The following is a 23,315-nucleotide window of genomic DNA, read 5'->3' on the forward strand; positions in this document are numbered from 1 at the left end:
TATATAAATTATGGATGTAGGAGCTCCTATTAAAATTACAGATTAGATTACTTAAATAAATACAAAAAGGCTATTTTTGTATAAACATTTGCCATAAATAGTACACTCCATCTTAAATCAATTTGTCACCAAAAACCGTCACGTTTTTATAAAAAGTATATTGTCCGATAAAAAAAAGTCATACCATTATCGTCGACGAATCCGCTGTCGTCGTTTTCATCCGGTCGTACTTTCCCCAGCTGCCTGTAAACTCCCGACTCGAGGATCCTGGCGGCCAGCCTCAAAGCGGCTTTCTCCTTCAGCTTCGCGTTCGTCTCGTACAGCCGCTTGCTCTTGCTCTTGTCCGGGCTGCACCCCTCGTTCACTATGTAGTGATTGTAGCCGCCCACCGAGTCCTTCGACCTCGCTCTCGACAGATAACCGGAAGAGCTTTTAGAATAACACTTAGTCGCCGGTAGGCACGGCGTTTGCGTCGTCGGATTTTCAGTCAAGTTCTGCAAGCTCTTCCCCCGGGCGTGGCCGAAAAGACCGTTGCTGTTCTTGAGCGGTAGATAATGTCCATTGCTGGCTAGGTCTTCCAAACTCTTACCCGGCGTGAAAGCGTAATAGTTGTTATTCTTCAAATTGTATATGTCTTTAGTGTCCAGCAGCGAAGGGAAGCTTTTATTAGCAGATTTAGAATACAGCACTTCATCTACGTATCCATTTTCTTTCAAAGTATGATTAGATCCGAAATCCCTATTATGCTTCAAGTTATTTATGTTATTTTTTAAGACATAAGTACCGTTGTGCGTCGAAGAGGGCGGTAGTCCTTTTCTTGATACCCTATAGCTCCTCTTGTTCCTCCTTTGATTAGCGCTATCGTCGAACATGAAGCTATCGTCGTATTGAGGCATGTTGTCATTTTCAAACACTCGCTTGTAGTACTTGCCAAAGTCGTAGAACTTAGTCATAAGTCCTTATTGGTATTATTAGTTTTTACAACTGCAACGAGAGGTTTTATTTACACTTTAATGAAGAGCGAATTGTGTAACGTTACGAAGAACGGAAAGGTCGCAACAGTGGCTTTTCGTCTATGTATCAGTATTTTACACACCTCGCCTTCTCAAAATGGCAAAAGAGAAATCTGACGCTAACAGATGCTGTATACTTGTCGAATTCGCGGCTGGATCGATTATGCTCGCGCATATACGGTTAATATGATATAATTTATCGGTTAAAAGGCTTAACCCACACGAGTACATATTATAAACATCACGTCTGTTGTTTGATTTAATGTGAAAAATCCGTTCGAGTTGCTGGTTAAGACTAGATACAATTTGATATGCCATAAAACGATGGTTTTCAAGTATATCTAAATAATGTTTAGTAAAAACAAACAGAAGAACACGATAATAATAATTAAATATTATTGATGGTTATTAAATAGTTAAACAATATATATGTATATATTTTCAAAAATATTCATCAGAAATTCCGAGTATGGTTTGCAATAATTCCGTAATTTTCAATACTGGTATTACCGAGAGAAAAAACAGTCAATACCGGTATTTACATAATTATTAATTTAATGAAATGACCGAAAAAGTATAAAATATTTCTTCAAAAATGATGCCGACCAGAACGTTACAGTCAATGGAAAGCGCTATAGATCCATGATTACTGACTTTTTCGTTCCCAAATTTAATGGAATTAATGCGGAAGAGCTTTGGTTTCAACAAGACGGCGCAACATGCCACAATCAATTTATTGAAAGAAACATTCGATGAACGCATAATTTCGCGTAACGGACCCGTGAATTGGCTTCCAAAATCGTGTGATTCAACACCTTTGGATTATTTTATGTGGGGATATGTGCAGTCGCTAGTCTACGCCGATACATCACGAGACGATCAAGCCAACATTCGCCGCGTTATTGCCGATATACGGCCCCAGCTGCTCCAGATTGCGCTTTATTAGAGCTAGCCGCAGAGCCCATATGGCCGAAATCATATTTAAACACGAATCTTTCCAATATGGCCATTATCATGTACTTTATTTAATTAAGTTCTATACCTCTAAAAAAACACCCGTTATATGTGTTTTAAAACTTTGAAACATTTTTTTGTGAACTCTCAATGACGTGAAGTAATAAAAAGCAATTTATAGTTTTTACAACAGTAATGTTTTTTTTTTAATTTTATATACTTTAACTTTAAAAAAACACCCATCGACACATTTTAATTATATCGTCTAGTACAACTTATCTTTAGTTGGTAACAGAAGAAAAGAACATTGCATTATTTTTCAAGGTAAAAGTTTTTAAAATTTTTTTTCGACCCTATTGGACTAAAAAGGATAATATTGTTCTACTTTGATATTCTACCCCGATAAAACTACTTAGGTTACTTCATTACAATGAGGATCATTTTATTCTACGATTTTGCTTCAAGCAATATTGACATCGTCGTTATCGTAGTTAGCCATGGATACATCGTTTTCAGCAAATAAAAAGCACGGATTTAAAATAAAAAAAAATCTATTTTCAGTAATACCGGTAGTACCGAAGGTCGATTTTTGCCCCAATACCGATATTACCGGTATTGCAATTCTTCGCTTAACAAAAGTATAAGATTTTCCACGCACATTTAGAACGAGAAGCAAGTTTATTTTAGGCAAAAAATATTTAACTATAATACCAAAGACAATAAATTAAGAACTTGCCCCACTTTTAAACGTAAATATGCGACAGTTGAGCGATAAAGGTTAAAACCGACTAAGCTCGCGGAACGTTCCCGTTACGCAGACCAGATCAATAATAATTTCTAAAACATAACAGGATTTTATATGCGCCGCTCGCATGGTTTACTCCGATCGAAACGCGATCGTACATAATTCAATCGATTTCCATTGCGCTCAATTTTTCACCACCGCCACTTATGCGACAAGCAAATCGTTATAGTACAAATCGACCGAACAATCGATATAGCCTTCGGTTCAATCAAACCGAACCGGCAATCGCGGAGCAATTGCATAAAATGCCATCGTTAACAATTGCCCGACGAGAAAAGATCGATTGAATCATATTATAATATGCATGCGTGTGTTATTAAACGATCGAGATTAATAGCGCGAAAGTGAATAGGAAAATTGCACGGGAAAGCGCAGTGGCAGCAGCGGTACGTTGACTCTGAAGATATAATACATCAATTACATTACAGATAGACTGTCAGAGATTGCAAAGATTTGGTACTACAGAGCAGAGATAATCATCTAAACATTTTACAGAATATAAACTTATAAATTTATCTAAAGCTAAAATATACTTTTCTACGTCTTACCTAATTCGGTTATATTTCATATTAGTATTCATGGCACATAGCATTATTTCGAAGTTAAAATTACTATAACGACCACAGAACCATTAAGTTATTTCGAAAACTAAAACCTATTTTATCTGCTACGTTTATGTCGAATTGTACTTTTACTTTTGTTCCGTTTACTTTGAAAAAAAAACATCATTAGCGCCTGTGCATTTCAATTACTAGTTCATTTAACTTATGTACTTGCATAATTATATTTTCAATGATTTTTTTATGTGATTCAAAAGTAATCATCGTAAGTCACCTATTAAAAATCTATTAACTATCTATTATTTATTTTATTATCTGATTAGGTTAAAGATTTTAGACACTTTTTCTTTTATTAAAAAACGTGTCGAATGATTTTATGTAATAAATATTTGTTATTTTGCGAAACAGTGTATTAAATATTGTTTTTTAATTTATTTTTTTGATTAAATAATATTTTTATCTGTTGAAAATCTTATTTATAGTTCATTTTTTTAACCATAACTACAGAACAAAACAAAGTTCATACAAAAAGTTATATTGTATGGACAGCTGACATCAAGTAACAATATTTAAATACCGGTATCGAATACTAGCCATTTTTTTAATACTGGTATTAAGTCAGTGGTAATACCAGTAGATGTAGTAGTTTCATTACTCGTACAATTGTTGTAAATCCAAATTTTTTGCATATATGAAATGCCTTTTTTCCGACACGACAACAACACGAAAACTAAACAGCTTAGCGAAACTTGAACGTGTCATAAAAAATACATAAGTACCTAAAATAGTATATATTAATTTATTTATTAAAATTATGACCATCGTGACCTGACCGATTAACCCAATGCGTCACGATTGGCAAAAGTATAAAATATATTAAAATTTTAAAATACATACAAATATATACATATATACGTATGCATACATACAAATCATATGAACAGGTGTGCATTGTCCCATACGAATTGAACCAAAACCGCATATGTGCACAAGAAAATATCAATATCTCTATGCACAGTATTGAGCAGACGAACGGCTTATGCCAGAGAAGAGTTGGCAAGCGCTCCAGTTTTAGACGTTACAGCAGCGGTTTCCAACCTTTTTGTTACTACGCCTCCCCAAAAAAAAAAATTTTTTCCGCGCCTCCCTTACCTTTTATTTTTTTAATATATTAAATAATATAGACACGTTTTAAATAATAAAAACTTTATTACAAAAATAAACTGAAAACCACAATTAACAGAACAATAACAAGGTTTAGTTATAACATACACATACGTGTATATTTATTTTTATATATAAGTTTTTTTAAACAAATAAACCAACTACATCTATCGCATAAAAATTTAATGCGACGGATGTTGTTGTTTATTAGCACAAAACTTATCAAATCTTGGGGGCAATGTGGAGAGTGCCACTCGTATCTCTTTTTCGACTACTAACCTGTTGCGATATTTAGTTTTCATTGCAGCCAGTGCCAAAAAGCCCGTTTCGCATAAATACGACGTTACAAACGGTAGAAGCACTTGCATTGCTTTGCAATACAAAGATTCATACTCTCCTTTAAGATTCATCCAAAATTGAATTAAGGTTTCATTTTGAAACTTTTGTTTTAGTAGGCTATCGCATGATAATTCTATAAGTTTTTCCTTTTCAATGGTTGTCAGCTCAAATTTGTCGTTTTCATCGTCGATAAATGGATTCTGTACCCACAAAAACTTTGAGAAATCAAGGTCTTTAAAATAATTTGAAAAATGCAGCACTAGACTATCCAAGTGTTCAATAAAAAGATTCTTGTTTGTTTCAATATTGGCTGTGGCCCAGAAATCTTTTGACAGTGAAAACATGTCCAACTCATTCTTTTGTAAATTTGACTTCCATAACTTCAACTTTTTAATGAAAGCTTTTACTTTGTCTTTTTGAACAAGTGGATGCATTTGTGATCCCTGCATTGATTTATTCAAACTGCTCAATTTTCCAAAAATTTCAACTAAATAGGCAAGTTTAACAAGGAAATTATCGTTCGTCCACAAATGTGCCTCTTCGTGGTGATTTTCTTCGAGAAAGGCTGTTATTTCTTCTTTGAGTTCAAATACCCTTTGAATCGCTTTTGCACGAGATAGCCAGCGAACTTCACAATAATACAGAAGTGAGGTATAATTAGCTTCCATATCTACACACAACTTTGCAAACAGCCTAGATCTCAAAGGACTGTTCTTAATGTAGTTTATAATTTTTATAATTTTTGTAAAAATGTTGTTAAGTTCCTCGCTCATATTTTTTGACACTAGAGCTGCTCTGTGAGATTGAGTGAGCTCCGTCAGTACACAGTCCAATACAATTACTCCACGTTATGTCGTTTTCTTTAAAAAAACTGTCCATTATATTAAAAATTTCAATGGATGTGGTCTTTCCAGGAATGGGTTTGCAAAATAATATATCTTCTAATATATTATTTTCCACAACATATCGAACATATGCAATTAAATGGGCATCTTTAGCTATATCTTCGAAGTACGCAGCCGAGAAACTAATTGATCGCAAATATCTTCAGATATATCATTGATTCTTCTTCCGACTGTATTATCAGCAAGCGGAATTTGTTGCAACTGTTTTGCATATGATTCGCCGAACATAATTCGAACCATATCAATAGCTGCTGGTAAAATTAGAGTTTCTCCTATTGTATGTGGTTTCTTACATTTTGCGATTCGGTAAGAGACATGGTACGAAGCCAATAATGCATTTGGTGATACAGAAAGAATATTTTTGAACGTTTGCTTTTGATTATTAAGCTCATCCAATTTTCTTTCAAAATATTCTATGGACTTATCAACGTATTCAGAATGTAGAGTTTCATGGTGCCGTTTTAATTTGACTGGTCTCATACTATCTGAAGCCAAAACTTTCGAACACAACAAACACATTGGTTTTTCCAAGCCATCTATAATGACACTAGTGAATCCTAATGATAAATAGGATGAACTGTATTGTCTTTTCTTGGGAGCTTTACTTCCTTGTACTTTTTTGATTTTATTCCCACTAGTATCAGCATCAGTATCTTCATTATTGTTGACTTTTCTCTTGTAACCACTCAAAAATTTATCCATTCGTCTAAAAAATATTTTAAAAAATGAAGTTTAAAATATACTAACGATTATTTTCAAGAAGAAATCACGTCAGAAACAATTAAAAAAAAACAATATCACGCCCTGCCGACACGCTTCAGTTGACACGAGTGACATTTAAATGTGAGGTTATTGTTTTATGCAACTAGCGGTCGTTTTGTGTATTACCGAAACAGAGCGTTTGCAAACGCGCCATTTTTAAATTTCTCCGCTCCAGATAATTTTTTTAATAGGAATTAAATATATTTAAATGTAAAAAAATGAACATTCATGCACTGAATTTTCACTGTTACATTAATATATCAAGTTTTATTCATTTGTGGATATTATGGTATAAAAAATAATTCATTAAAAAATGTTGGCGCCTCCCCTGGCAATAGTCCGCGCCTCCCCTGGGAGGCGCGCCTCCCAGGTTGGAAACCGCTGCGTTACAGGCAAGAACAGTGGACGCGACCGAGAACTATAACCATCTTCAGGAGCCCACATTTGGAGCTGCTCGAACACCGAAAGGTTGTCTATGATGCCGTTGAGCAATTTCCAAAAGTGTTGATTATATAAACATTTCTGCGAGTTGACAAAGAAACGTATCCCAGTGCTTCCAGAATAAAAGGACTGGGAAAGAAGAACGGATAATACCCGTATTCCTTCAAATATAAATATCGAAGGAATTTACGCTGTACTTTTTCCAGCTTCAATTTATTACGCCTGGAATCCAAATAATAGAGCTAGTTTCTAGTATGCTGCTGACTAGAGCATCATAAAGAGTGCACAATACTAAAGTATTCTTGAAGTAGCGCGAATTAATTAAGACAAAACCGAGCATTTTTTATTATCTGATGTGAGTCTCTGCAATGTGCTGGCTAAATTTCCATCGTTTTGAAAATTAAATTGTGTGATATTTCTTCACACTGAAAGGCAATTGGTTATAGCAAGCCCAATTCCATAAAGAATTGAGATCCTCATGCAGGTCGAGGGAATACGAAATCAACTGCACATTTTTTAAAAATGTTAAGTCATCTGCATATTGCGTTGCTGTTTCTATGTCATAAATGAACAATAGAAACAGCAATGGACCCAAGTTGCATCCTTGAGGTACTCCAATAGAGGTCTTATATCGTTCTGAAGAAAAGTTTTTATGCTTGACGGACTGATATCTATTGGTCAAGTAATTTAAGTATAGGTTTATAAGACCTTTAGAAAACCCGAAATTAGATTAGATTAGGCTTAGTGACAGTGGATCGAGATTGTCGGAAACCATGTTGCAATGATTAAAATTGTATTTATGCAATACAATATCAAATAATTTTGCAGGTGCTGAAAGCAACGCTATTGGCCAGTAATTGTCAATGTGAGATATATATGAGTAAGACCGCATGCTTGAATATTTGTTGTTTCTATTATATTATAATAAAAACTGAATGAATAACTATATCGTTAATTTAATTTATATAGACCGAGCAATCAAAAATACATAAAAGCAAATTTAATTAATTACTAACACTGCGATAAATTACAAATACGATTTTTTGACATAACTTAATAACAAGTTATATAACATCAAATAATTTTATAATTTACGTGCGCAATCTGCCCATTCTTTTTAATTTACATTTAATCGCGTACTCAAACATTGTATAATATATCAGAGGCATAATCGCATTCGATGCGAAACACAATTAAAAAAAGATCAACGAACAAGGATTTCTTTACACAAAGTAAAATTATCCATACATACACAAGCATACATACTAAATTGTAATATAATATCAAGGACGCTAGAATGTTACGTTTTAATTTGAACCGCGACCTTAGCCACTGTGAGAACATTCATAAAAAAAGAGTGGCGTGCTTATCTATGAAATAATATCTGTAAAAAAATAATCACATAAGAACGCGAACACAAGTGCACGAAGCGCACATGAAACGATTACCCAATACGTGTACTATGGTAATGCGATATGCTTTCTTTGCAAAGAACCGCCTATCTGAAATACTCAATCGCTTACCTTAATGTGTACCTACGTGATGTTAACTATTTGGATTGTACAAACATAATATGCATCTCAGGTAGACACGCGAATTTGACAGTCGGAGCGCGCGCAATCTTTCATAATTCGACACGCAATCGACTTGACTATTTGATTGGTCGGTGTTGCAATAGTAATTTTAGGTTTCGGAACATATAACACTACATATGTTAGTTTATATAACTAAGCAGTTTTCAGGTAAAAGTATTTAAATTACAAGCTACTCAGTCCTTAATAAATATTACAGTGAATGTATATTTTTTTAGTAAAGTTATATTTTCACTAGTGAAGTCCAAATACATTTTCACTAGTAGATATATATTTCTTCTAGCAAAAATATAATTTGACTGATAGGCGCTAGTGAAATTATATGCTGCTCTAAAATGTCTATGAAACTAAAATTGACAGTTGCTAAATGTACATTTGCTGTTCAAACCAAAATCAAACCTACACGAATCAACCAAACACAACTTGAGCTTAAAACTAATTATATGTTTAAGACTTTCATTAGGTCAAGTCCAAAATACAATCTAACCCAACTCAACTCTCAGGGAAAAATAAGCGGAAGAAAAAGTACAAACAGACATCTCGCATATTGCTCCATAGTTTGTCTGCATATGATAGCTATCATTACTGATATTATTAGACTTCTGATAGAAGAGTACTGATCGAAGTATATTCAAACCGAACTTTGATCAATAGGAGGGCGCAAAAACAATTATCATTTCTCAGAAGTGAAAAACTCATGTCAAAAGCAATAAAATCGTGGTGGCGCCTTTGCAGTGGGAACGATTTTATTGCTTTTGACGTAAATTTTTGACTTCTGAGAAGTGATAATTGTTTTTTGCGTTCTCCTATTGGTAAAATTCGGTTTATATGTTCTTCATTCGATTCTCACTATTAAGTAGTAATATATTAAAAAATCGACCACTGATTGGCCAACTTTTGCCCCCCCCCCTCCTCTGTAAAAAGCTAAAATAATGTCCCTTGCGTATAGAGCGATTGTCAAAATATCACTGATGCGATATGAGTATACTCAATATTAATGATAACATCACTATTGATATATTTTTAAGATATACTTGTAGTTGTTATCAAAGAAACTATGAGTGGAGGAACATCTATGATTTACATATATAGGTCATCGGTACGAGCTCAATGTCCTTAAAGATATATTTTCAAATTTAGAAATCTTTTTTCTTATTTTTCATATTCACATCTCAAGTGAACGTGAACGGTTCTTCTTAATCTACATCTTTCTATATATGTACATATGTATATACACACGACTGCTCGCCTATATTACTCGGAATTTCATTATCATAACGATTAAAGTATTTTTTTTTGAAGTTGGTATGATCCATCCTATGCGATTATTTATTTTTTTAAAGTTCATGACAAAGATTTTCTGCTTATGAATAATGGTCAGCCTGAGGATTGGCTCTTGAATTGACAAAAAACAGTTATACACCTACCACGGCTCTCAGCTCAATAAGTTGTCATAATTATTGTTTATGTATATGTACATATGTAAATTATCTCGTTTTTAATCAGCGGTTATTTTGAGTAGCTCCATGTCTACACGTGATACATGTGTTAAATGTCCAATAGATATCTGGCACATGCCAATATGAACTATTTCATTGTTAGAACGCTATCTTATGGTATTCGTAATTATTTTTATAGAGTGGGAAAACCTTATAAAGTGACCGTTCACTACTATTTTTTTAATATAACGCGTATATTAAGTAAACCATATGAACGTCGCAAGACGGTATTTGCCATGACTAATTGATATACGATTATAATTTTCCAATCATACACATACAACACACCTCCTGTCACGCTACATCAAACTCGACTATGAGTGACCGGTCAAAAAAGCGCAATTACGTCAAGAATCGCATCATCGCGCTCACATAGCAAAAGGCACGACAGGCAATTAACCAAACCGCACCTGTTGATTGCGAGCGGTGCTTATGCCACAACACAGTAATTTCCTATAATAGGGGCGTCGTTTGTTTAGCACGATCGCGACCCTCGTGTCCTGAAGCCCTGATGAAGTGCCGAACCGAGACCAAGTGAAAGGATCGACAGGCGCGAGTAAACATGCTAATGCGAAGAGAAGAAAACAACACAATAACACTGGCAATTCTTCCAATTGCGCATTTGAAACCGCTATTACCAATTTACTTTTTTTGTTAGAATATAAAACCGCAGCATCCCAACGGTTGCGCAAAGATTATCTGCGTAACAATGTAACAAAAATGTGTACACTGTAAACGGAAATGTTGCTGACTTTACTATAGGGATATAAAATGCTAATGGAATTATAGTTTATGAGCTGTGGAAGTTGCAGGTTGTTTCAGCAATACCATATACTTTTGCTGACATGTTTTATGAAGACATAAACATATGTATGTATATCCTTTTCATTGTGTTCTTTTGAAACATATACATGTTTTACCCTTTTTTACACGTGTGCTCATATGCGTAGATATGAGTAAGATTTCTCGTTTCCTTATATAGTTTAGTATACACATATTCCTCGATTTACGTACATGGGTTAATGACTTACTCCCACTTCGTGATTTTTAAACTACATATGGAACCTCTCCCACTGCCCATGCAGTGTGTCATGAGCTGCTTTTTAGAGTGCACGCGTTACACTGAAGATTTTGCTCATTTACTACACGATCGCTTTATTCCAAATTTCGTTCCATGCCACGATTTACCCGATATTTCCTGGAACGTATCTACCGCATAAATCGAGGGATGAGTGTATATGCACCAGTCATGTAATCCATCTGTATTGGAAAGATATACGTGATATATTTGAATCCTTACGAACACAGCCATGATTATTATATTTAAAATAAAATTGTATATGATAATTTTATAAATATGAAAAAAAAATTAATTCGAATATTCGAATTATTCTTTAAAGAATAGATAATGACACCATATAATTATACAAAGGCAAGCGATTTTATGTGAGTTTTTCTTCCAAAATTTATTATCTTAAACTTATTCGCTTAATTGCTCTTAATGATCCTGAACAAGAATGTGTTGAAATATTACATAGGATATTCAGCATAGCCATAATAATTATGTACAATATATTTTATTAGTGTTATAAATCAACCGATATTAATAGAAACACCTGTGGATTGTGGTTTTGTGTATTTTATAGGATTCCTGATGCCCGCGAGCTTTGCACGCGTTGAACACCGCTACATGCCAAACTGGACGCCGTAATGGTACACAACTATATACTAGTCATAACATTTTATATAGATTGCATAAACAACCAGTCGATGATGACCGGAAAGATTTTTATGATTTTCACATTATACGGGAAATTGAGCATATAAAACTGTGGAAATTATTGGAAAATCACACGTTACATGGCAACAACATGTAATGAAACGCACGCGAAAGTGTCGATACGATCAAAATTATTATCGTCACATTAAAAAAAACCGACGAAATAGAAAGCGTTTTCGGTAAAGGCCCACATGATCGGATATAACAACGATGAAAATATACAAGACGTACCGAATACCGTGAAAATGGATCCAAAACGGTCTGATATAAAATGCCGTATATAATAGACCAAAACGTCCGATTAGTGAAGGATACGTTTTTATGGACGTACCCAAATAGGGCTACACGCGTCGGCAAAAATCGCAACGATCCTGCCTAAGGTCATGACGATTAAAATGCGAAAGTGTGTGGGCGAAGTGGTAGCAGCCAAAAACCTCGATCGAGGCGTATTCTTGTACGTTCTGTGATCTGCTAATATTTCTTTACGAGAAAATTAATAAGCACTGCTCTGACGATGATTAATATTTGCATTTGAAAAAAATATACAATTAAATATGGCAGACGCGCGTAAACGAATCGTATTACTAATTGCAGAATTTTCCAATTAGATGCAAAAAAATCTGTATACATAATAATATATCTTCATGGTTCGTAGTACGGAATCACTAGAGAGCAATAGACGGAAAGTTTTTTTTCAATAAAGCTATCAATCGATTTTTAAGCGTTTCAATTTCAATTTTGTTAAAAGTTATCGTTAAGCAAATTATACAATCAATTCAGTAATAAAGCATATTTAGTAACAGTAGATTTAACACGCTTTCAAGATCTCAAAGTGTTAATATCTATAATATAAATATTTTAGAAACAGCTGGCAAACATACAATCAGACTAATAATTAAAATAAATGTGAATCGAACACTGATGTCAAAATATTCACAATTTCGATACCTCCAAAGAAATGAAATAAAAAAGTAGGTTAAAAATATTTATAAAGTGCCAATGGACATTTATGCAGAAAATCATAACAACAATATACTACACTACCATATATTTTTGTTCATCATGTTTTACATTCTTCACGTGTCGTTTGTAACAAGAATGATACAATATGTACTATATTAATGTGAAAATTAAATAAAAAGAAGCTAAAATAATTTGACCTAGCCTTCTCCAGTAGGCGTTCCCATTTTATTTGTTCACCTCAATATGTATATACCAACTTTTGTACACCCAAAGATATTTACCAGACTTTTGTTCACTTTTATTTATTGCACATGTCCACTTTGGTCGAGTAATTTTAATATGTAAGCTAATATTTGGGCTCCAATTTTTTTTATAGAGTTCGTGGTTGACCTCCGTGCTTCGCGTTTGTTAACATTGCTGCAATATTTTTAGGAAACGTATATTGTGATTTCTATAATAATATTAACATGCCTTATTTGATTGTTGATATATTTATTAGTTCAATTATAAAATTTTCTCATAAAAAATGATGTTTTAATCTTTACTTAATGTGCTCCAGATATATGCGTTGAAAACAGTAAATAATAATAATAATGTTAATTGATACAAATTCATTAGATTAAGTTATCTATTTTCATTTAAATGAACACGTTAAATGCACTTTTCTATGGAAGTTAAATATGGAAAATTACTTTAAGACGAGAAAAATGTTGTTTCATGAATGCAAATGTCTTTGGCAATAAATTTAAAGCAATATTCTGTTTCGTAATTTAATTGTTCAATTTAAAACTTTTTTCTTATGCGTTGTTTTATGTCCAGTTAAAGTACTTAATTCAACAATAAGTGAATATTTAATGCGATTTTTTAACCCAAATGAAGTAAGAAATTATGCGTTTTATTGACGAATATAATTTCTACCATATGCCATATTCTAATCTTAGCACTGAATCTCTAAAACTATTAGATTTAAAATCATATAGCATATATAATATAATACAATACAAATCACCTTGGTTTTATAGATATTTATAATTCAGGTTATATAAATATTAAGCAAATCTTTTAACATTCTACAAGAACCTGTTTGAGGAAAAAATTGTATTTACAGAAAGACAATGATCTAAACATACATTTGTTATATGAATATTTATAACGTTCTATTTTGGCCATCACAAATACTCAATAATATTTAAATTGGGATCATCATTTAAATACATTTTAATATTTCGTATATATTTAAAAAAAAAAAACTTAAATATGTTTATATACTATTTTAAATAAGCAAAAACGTTAAAGGGTTGTCAAAAATTCCCTCTAGAAATCTATAAAAACAAAGGTTTAGTCAAACAAAACACCAGAGATATCATTATTTAGGGAACACCCAAGAATAGCAACGCATGCTTTCAAAACACCACAACATAAAAACTCAATCTTTATAAGCTTAGAGACACAATACTCATGGCTTGTATCAAATATCTTTTTGTCCATAAATAGTCACCTCCTGGAAGTTACGCTATCATCAATAGATGTAACTGATGTTAAGCTAAACAATAATGCTATTGGTCCTAAATTGGCCTTCTATCCAATTCATTGATGGACTTGACACTTTGTTTTTGTGATAAGCGTTGAACGATAATAAAGGATGTGGCTTTCCAGCATTATGTTTCGTTAATTTGCGAATTTCGGTCATAGTAGACACGGCTGATAAACATTCTATTCATTAATATGTTTCGAATGCGTAAAAACATTTTTTTGTTGAGAAGAAGCGTTGCATTGTCTCACATTTCGAAACAAGAAAAGGTGCATCAAAGTAATGGATTTTGGAGCGGCACTAGTCACTCGGGTATAATGAGATAAAAACGACTACCTGTGTTGCTCAAGTATTTCAAAGATATTTTTTCAAATTTCATTAAAAACGAATATTTTACAAATATTTGTTGAAAATCAAGCTATTAAATCGAATATTCGATTGAAAACCTCAGTATTAATATAATACGTATTTATTTCCAAAATCTAAGGACGAAAATAACATAATTTGTTCATTAGTAATATAAGCATGTATTTAAAATAATCATAAAAAAATCAAAAACGCAACTTAAAATAATACAATTTACTGAGTTAACGTGTGTAATATGTAATAAGAGTTGGAAGACATTTATTTATTAAATCTTCCGTTGTAACCTGTCAGGCCTAAGCCCTATGCGTTACAACGGGGTAAATCTGTACCAACTGAGTAAGTCAATCAGATATAATGAATACATACAAGTAAATATTAACCATCAGATTGGAAGTCTGGGAGTCAGTGACATCCATATTACTAATTATAAATAATTATGTGTAATATAATTTGTAGCCAATAGATGTCACTGCAGCTGGGGTTAGTTTTTTAATAGCGCGTTTTTTATAAATAAAAATTCGAGTGCCGCTACCGGGGCTCGAACTCGCAACTTCAGATAAATCATTTCAGTATAAATTTATAATCGGGTGTCCATAACCTCTCGGACATTTAACACATGTATCACGAGTAGTCATGGAATTACTCAAACTATCAAGATAATTTACATATGTACATATATAGAAACATTAATTAAGACAACTTTTTTAGTTTTATATTTAAATAAAAAAATAATTACAACTAAGACCGCTGAGACCCGTTGTCTAATATTTTGTTTCGTTTAATGAACAAATTCTACGAATTTCAATCATAGTAGACACGTCGATAAGCATTCTATTCAAAATCAAAGGCGTAAAAACATTTTTGTTGTTGTGTTGAAGCGTCTCATTGTCTGTATTTCGAAACAAAAGGCGCATAAATGACCATGGATTTTGGAGCGGCACTAGTCACTCGAGTATATTGAGCGATTACCTGTGTATACAAAGTATACAGATTGGTTTATTTTAAGATTTTTTTATTTTTTATCCCTATTGTTAAAAATGGGGCAAATAATTCAAATAATCTAATACTCGATTGAGAATCCTACTATATGTCCTTACATTTGTACAACTGTCACATCACTCGTTTTCTTGTATTATATATACGATCTTTTATTCTAAATATATGCATCAAAAACTTTTGTGCAGTACTGTATGATAATTATTGAATTATTTCATTCCTAAAAATATCGTTAAATATGTATTATAAATTGAGGAAGTTTTTACTAATCTTTGAATAGAAGAGACATAACATATCAATTGTTTTTTTCATCCACATATAATTTGTGATAAAATATAAATAATACAGACTATTTGCATGAAATATTTTGAAATCTTTAGTTACTCATTCATATTAACTATTTTATTCCTAATTTTCGCATATCTTTATGTGTTTAAATACAGTTTTTTGTATTACAAGGATAAATTTATGTTTAAATTCATCACACATGATTTAATTAGTATTGGTATGAAAAACTATTTTCTCAGGCTTGTAGCCTTATTGAAGTCTGATATATAACTAAGCAATTTCGAAATCATTCGTTAGTTCCAATACATTACAACGATAAATCATTCTGAGAAAACAACCTCGTCGAATAGCTCCTTAATTAGCGCGACTTACGTGTGTTTTATACATTTTTCCACCTAACCACTAACATATACAGATTTACGGTTTTCGAGATCCAATTAACCACATTTCGGAATCCGCGGGCCGCAGTCCTTCAGCATTCAGCTTTTAATAAATCGATCCAAACCATGTTCGGTAGTTCATTGTCTTCTCTTATTTTTTAGAGTTTTCCCATTTGACGCGGATGCGCGGGCGTTTGATATATCCTTTGTTTGTTTCCACCATTCTTCTTTTGTGTATCCACGTATCATTATTGCCTTGTACACATACATATTTTCCATTGAAAACGTCGTGGATAATTTTCCGCTTCGGCGTCCATTTGCATAGCCGCCGTCTCTCCTCGGCCGTAGAATATGGTGATATGTTTAATATCGATTTTATTAATACACAATTTTCGACTCTGATAATGGCTTCCGATAAGGAATGGCGGTAGTGGATTTTTTTTGTTCGGCGCTCGATACGCTTCGTATGAAGATCGAGATGTGGGAAGGCCGACAGACGGATTCGATATGCACCGACAATCGTACACAATGAGATTATAATGATTTTTTCGACGAATTTCATATTATCATGGTTGAGATGTGTGTATGTGCAATACTTCCAATCATAATATTCGTATTTTTAGCCATTGTACTATTGATATTGCTTCACAAAACATCATTTTAAAAAAAAAAAATTTCCTCCTTTGAGGCTGTTGTCATTATTTTAGATTTTTCTATGGACGATCAAAAATCAATATAGAGTCTATATTGATTTTCGATTATAGACAATATACAATATACTCTAAGGTAAAACGACTTTAAAAAATATTTGATATTTTTAAGTGACAGCTTTCACATCATTGTCATCAAAAAGATCTGGTTCGAGCGTCCGAATTTCAATGAACAAATCCACAATTGAATACATCTATGCATTCGCTATGTTTTATGCATATGGTGACCGTTGCCAGCACAAAGTGCACGTACACACATAAACACATCACACGTTGTCACTTTCGAAAATGTTCAAAACCATAATTGGACACAAAACGGGGTCGAGACTTCGCCATGGCGCGACCACAGTTCGACCAGACGCACACACGTTGGGTAAAATTTACCAAATTGTTTAATCGCTAACAAACATCTTCGATTTCACCCAGCCACGTTTGTCGGTACAAACACTTAATATTGTTATATGTGGCGTGAACATTCCGACGTGTTACTATTGAGATTTTATATCAAAACGAAAAAAATGGCCTCGACTCGCCAGATTTGACCGTCGGGAATCGAGTGGGCCGAAAAATTCATCATTTGAATGGTTCAATTCGAAATCGCATCTGCAGGTAAAACTAGAAACTACAAGCTAGACTGAGAGAAACGCGAAGAATTCTTATTAGCTGAGGTAAATATGAAAAGTAAACAATGTACGCGAAATATGAAAGTTGAAGAACGTGATCCTCGTCAGTCAGGTGTGATTAGATGACCCTCGAGAGATCATCACCTGGGCTGGGCACGATCTTCGCGGTTTCCGGAGGCTGTATGTTAGCGTGTCATCTTGAGGTGGATGTGGCTGTTTCGATGTCAAGAATCTTATAATTATTGACGATGCTCCAAACACAGTAACATTGTAATGGGCGAAACCGGAATCGTAGATAATCAGGTATTCTATGAATTGTTGAAAGCTAATCAAATTGTATATTTTATACAAATACAAATGTTTATAAAACTACATTGAGAAATTGTTGAGATCAATAATAAGCAGTGCAGATAGTTTACCAAAGATGAATAGGCTTCTAAATAGTAGTTTTTTTACTTCATAAATTTAAAGAAATAACTTTACTATCGTAAAAAGCGCTTAGGCGGTTTTCAATCATCGAGAGGAAAGCCTTCTTTATATATTTTTTGCTTAATCATGAACAAAATCATTGAACCATTCATTGGTCAATTACGTACAAAAGATACGAATAGGAGAAAGGAGACAAAGATACTCGTGGGATTCTTTTCCCATGAAATTGTTCGTAAAATAACACCTACTGATTATTTATAAACTATAATTTATATATTGTACAAAAATGATGATTTTTTAAATAATAGGTTACATGATAACACAGTATTTCATCGCAACTCCTCTATTCCTAAAACACCTTAAAGTATAATGAGCTCGTCGAGTAACTGGATGGCTCGAGTCAGAGGTATAAGGGTCGCAATCGCGAATTAAATGTAGTGGTCTACAAAATAGAGTACGCAAGTCAACCATTAAACATGATAATAAAAACTAAAACAGTGAAGGCACTGTATAATATCTAATTGTATAAGTAGACTTAGCATATGTTCCGATTTGTGACTTATAATGATGTACTTATATGGTAATATGTAGGGTTTGCAATACCTGTAATACCGGTATTGGGACAAAACTTGACCTTCGATAGTAACGGTATTACAAAATGAAATACCGGTAGTACCGAAAAAACAATATTATTTTTTATTTAATTCAGGGTGAATTTTCATCAAGTCGAGTTTAGCTGAATTAGCTGGTTCTGAATATTGTCAACATTTTTTAAATGTGCTGATCCAGTATCGCTGCTAAGAAAGCTACTTTTGTGTTTCACACTCTTGCCTATAAGCCTCAAAACGCTTAATAGCACTTTTAAAATAATACCTGTGGAATCCATATGAGCAGACAAATGCCTAACGATACTTGCGAACGTAAAAAAGATAATGGAATATAACTTGAAACAAAGGGCTAACCCGCAAGAAAATAACGATATATTAACAACAGACCACTACGGTTAAACCTTCGCAATGTCCAGAGAAATACAATCCTTATGGACATAAAGAAATGCATGGAGAATGTGTCAAAGCACGCTCATTTATATGATATTATATGAATTAGTCCTGCGATTAGACAGCCTTGCGAGACGAGACGGAATACCTCAGAGTACCATCCCGAGGATATCATGCCTCCGCCAGCTTCTCCACCAGCGCTCGAAACAAAGAATATACAACTCTCCAATATTTTGTTTTAGTATATGTACTATATTACATAACTGAATAAATAATTACCAGCTTTTAAAATTCCATCGTGGCTGAAAAGTCACTTTCCTTCGGTCTCAAAACCCGAAATATCGTAGTTTTTCGAACCGAAGTTTTCTCGTTATATCGAAATGCGAGGCACTTTCTAACGCATTTGCGATTAAAGATCTGATTAGATTTGATTTCAGAAAAACAATTTTCGTAACACTTACGAAAGATACTCCATATCAGAAGATAATCAGATCAGGAAATAAAAAATAGCGCCAGTCCTAAAAATATGACATTAAACTAAAAAATATCGCTTTTTGTGACAATATTTGCAAACATAATTTTGAAGGTATAAAACGCTACGGACAAAATAATGTCTATTTTCGTTAAAAAAACTGCAAAGAAAAATTTCAGGTGTGTTTTGGGTGCTCGTAGACCAGTGGTAGTGAACTAATATCGATTTAAATTTAACATTTCATCTGCAAAATACTAGCATATCACATTAGATTCTGAACTTTCTTGGAAATTTTATATAGATTACCTAATGCAAAGGCTTGAAATAACTAGAGCTAAACTACAATATATCCTCTTCTTTTTTACCGTAAGCTTCATAAACTTCCTATGTCGTCTGGACGAAGTACCGTTACACGAAATAGCATGCTTTATCTCTTTCTTCGTTGCGTGCGACACCCCTCATACTTTTATTTCTAGGGGATCGGCATCAGTTCTGGATTGTTGAATGAATAAATTTCATTAACCTACAATAATACTAACTTTATTCCATAATTTTGCTACTTATGTATCTGATTTTTTTAATTTTGCGCAGAATTTTAAAGTTTTTTAAATAAATATAATTATTATAGTCATTATTAAATGTGTTCCTACTATTGTTGTTTCCAAAAGCAATAAAATATTTGTATTTATTATAAGAAAAGAGCATTATTATATAATAAAATGATGAATATTTCTTTAGTAGCGCAGGGTAGCTCCCCTACGGTGTATGGCTGAGAGGCAAATAGTAGTGGATTCTAATTAGAATGTAACGGTTAACCGTCGAGCCCGATAGGGAATCTTATGATGCTTAGCGTAAAGGCAAATTGCATATTAAAGTTCAAAAATTATAGTTAGCTTTGGAACTTTTATTACGTAAAGTTGGGTTTGGTTAATTTGTTTAGGTTGTATTTTGATATGTACAGCAAATGGACGTTACGCAATTAAGTTTCAAAGACATTTTAAAGCGACATATAGTTTCACTAGCGCCTAACAGATATTATATTTTCGCTAGTAGAAAACTACCGGTGAAAATGTATTCGGATATGATTTCACTGAAACGCCAGTGAAAATATAACTTAACTGGTAATACACATTCACTGTAACATATATACATATATAATATATTAACTCAAGCATACGCATACGCACTCTTTAACATACATATTTTTGTCTATAGAAAGATTTTTCAATATGGCAATGCTCAATTTTAATCAAGCTATTGAAAGTTTTTTTTATGGTTTATGAGAGACTAAAATTGTCAGGCACTCCTCATGGGAGATATAAGATTTATTATACTGTGAAGAAAAATTAACTCAACTCTTTAAGAACTTGGAGAGAAAATATTTCATTAACAAATTCAAGGAGTAAATCAAGAGCTTCGGCTCCTTTCGAAAATTTCATAAACAACGTTTAGTATACATATGGTTGTAAAATGGTTTAATGAATGTTTGAAAATGACAAGGGCAAAATCAAATGATTTAAGTCTATTTTATAACTATTTATTGTTTCTGTATTATTAAACTTAAAGGCGCTCGACTATAGAAAGGCTTTTAAAAGGTTCGCTATAAACTGACACAGAAAGAGAAAGTATGCAATATTAATTTATTATAATAATCATTGCATTGAGTGCTGCATTTTTGTATCAGTATCTTGAATGAACCAAGTCTGAGAACATGGACTATAAAAAAATCACTTGATATAGCTTATTTTTATTTATACAACAATTACTAAAAAAATATAAATAACTTAATAAAATACATTTTCCTATCCAAAAGGGACACGTCACACCGGATGCTTCCAGTTACCACTATTTTTACGATCACACACGCATGACGGGGCAATTCTCACATGCAAAATTTTGATCAAGTCCAAAAACTCAAAAAGAGGGTATGCTTTCACGGTTCAGCGTCACATAGCGCACACTGGACCGAATTCGGACACGCGTCCGTCACGGCGACTGGCTTTTCCGGCCGCTGAGGAGCCGTTTTTCCGAAAAATCACACAACAGTAACCAGATTCACTGCGGAAGAGCATGCGTGCTTTGTTTGTTTTGTGAATACGCAAATAAACGCGTGTACATGGGATACATGCATACGTGGAAATTGCATATTTCGAATTTTCCACTACTCGGACTCGGTCTAATTGGCCTATGGCTACTCCAATCCAGCAATATACGATTTCTAAGACTCGAACTCTTAAGTCATTCTTCCTTTTGTGACACATTCGCAACGCTGAGACTCGATCGAGCGAATCGAGCGTTTTTATATACCAGACTATTGTCGGGCTTTCTCGGAGCAACGGTAATTATGTGACATTCTCGATTCGTTTTCATTTTTGCAGAACGCCAGACGAAAGCTCAATCGAAGCAGCGACACCCTAATCTTCAAACTATATATAAGATATAACTATGATCATCCAGAAAGCTAGAAAATATCGAGTAGATCGCAATCTTTAAGAGTTTAGCCATTTCCATCAATATTTTTTTGTAATACAGAACAATTTTATATACGTACTCAGATAACACATTTGATCGAATCTTTGAAACAACCATGTAGAAAATGTAAGATCTAATCGAATGATACCAATCTAAATACTCACAATTAAACCCATAATGCATATCGATTTTACAAATCTTAACAACACCTACGATTATTTTCAACGTTAGGAAACAAAACCAATTCCCACCGAAACGTAAAACGCAGATCGAACATCTGGGTTAGATATGTGTCGTTTCCGGACTCGAAGCAATTGAAGGTGTCCACTGTCCATGCGTGACGATTTCACACACATATGCGAGGACGTCGGCCACTTTCGTATTGGACATTTCGAAGTCAGCAATCTTGCTTTGCGGCATTGCTTATCGCGAAACGCGGAACAAATAGAGGTAGCAAAAATTTCCCTTCGCTGGTCGTCCTCAAAAAAAAATCATGTACTAAACATTACAGCAAGAGAATTGAGCAATCAACAGGTGTCATCCTTCACTCTTAATATATGTAGAGAATATTGTCTATAAAACAATTGCGTATTCACATTGAATTATGAATCACAAAAACAGTTTAATCAAGTGTTTCATAAATAATTGAAAACACTTGATATGAATGATGAATAAACAAAACGCCACTGAAAAGTAGCAAAATGATTTTATTATCTGTTATTATTTATAAATATGTACTGCAATTCTTATCGAGTTGCAGACCGACTGATTGTCAAAAAACTTGTGTTGATATGTTTAATTTAGAAAAATAATATGTAAAAATTTTTGTTATAATTATTTATTTGGCACTCATTTTGAACTGATTATTGATGTTAAAATTTTGCTAACATGTAGCGCTATATGCGTCAAAGACTTCACTGTTATATGTTGTGTGGCTTTTTCAAAAGCACCTCCAGAATCATGATATTTTTCATAATTCTAGAGGTGCTCCTTTGATTGACAGACATTTATAGGATAAAACTGTAAACTAGAATTACTCTCAACCATAACGATTATTGCATTCAATTCTAGTTAGGGTTCGGTACAGTATATTCATATATTCATTAAGCCCAACCAATCATTTCATAAGTACGCAGTCTAACAGTATCGTCTAAGTTGAGATTAGCATACAAGACGATAAGCGCAACTGTACACCCAAAGGAGAATTAATAATATTAAAGTGTAAGTTTCCGTAACTGTTCTAGTAAGACCTGGCACCGGTTAATTAATTAGA

At 33.3% G+C, this 23,315-nt stretch overlaps 1 protein-coding gene across 10 annotated transcripts in view; it reads right to left on the reverse strand.

Moving 5' to 3' along the window:
* LOC148235803 (guanine nucleotide-releasing factor 2-like) overlaps window positions 1–23,315 on the reverse strand; it is a 72,323-nt gene that overhangs the window by 24,314 nt on the left and 24,694 nt on the right. For 6 of the 10 annotated variants that reach the window (XM_088185186.1, XM_088185184.1, XM_088185185.1 and 3 more), the window contains exon 2: window positions 185–984. The exons of the other annotated variants lie outside the window; for them this stretch is intronic. In XM_088185186.1, the coding sequence (XP_088041312.1) occupies window positions 185–953 (769 nt within the window). In that variant the 5' untranslated portion in view covers window positions 954–984. The remainder of the gene's footprint in view (window positions 1–184; window positions 985–23,315) is intronic. 10 annotated transcript variants of the gene reach the window in all.

Source organism: Plectrocnemia conspersa, unplaced genomic scaffold (assembly GCF_051122295.1).
Source record: "Plectrocnemia conspersa isolate PC_06_02 unplaced genomic scaffold, ASM5112229v1 ptg000004l, whole genome shotgun sequence".
Classification (NCBI taxonomy): domain Eukaryota; kingdom Metazoa; phylum Arthropoda; class Insecta; order Trichoptera; family Polycentropodidae; genus Plectrocnemia; species Plectrocnemia conspersa.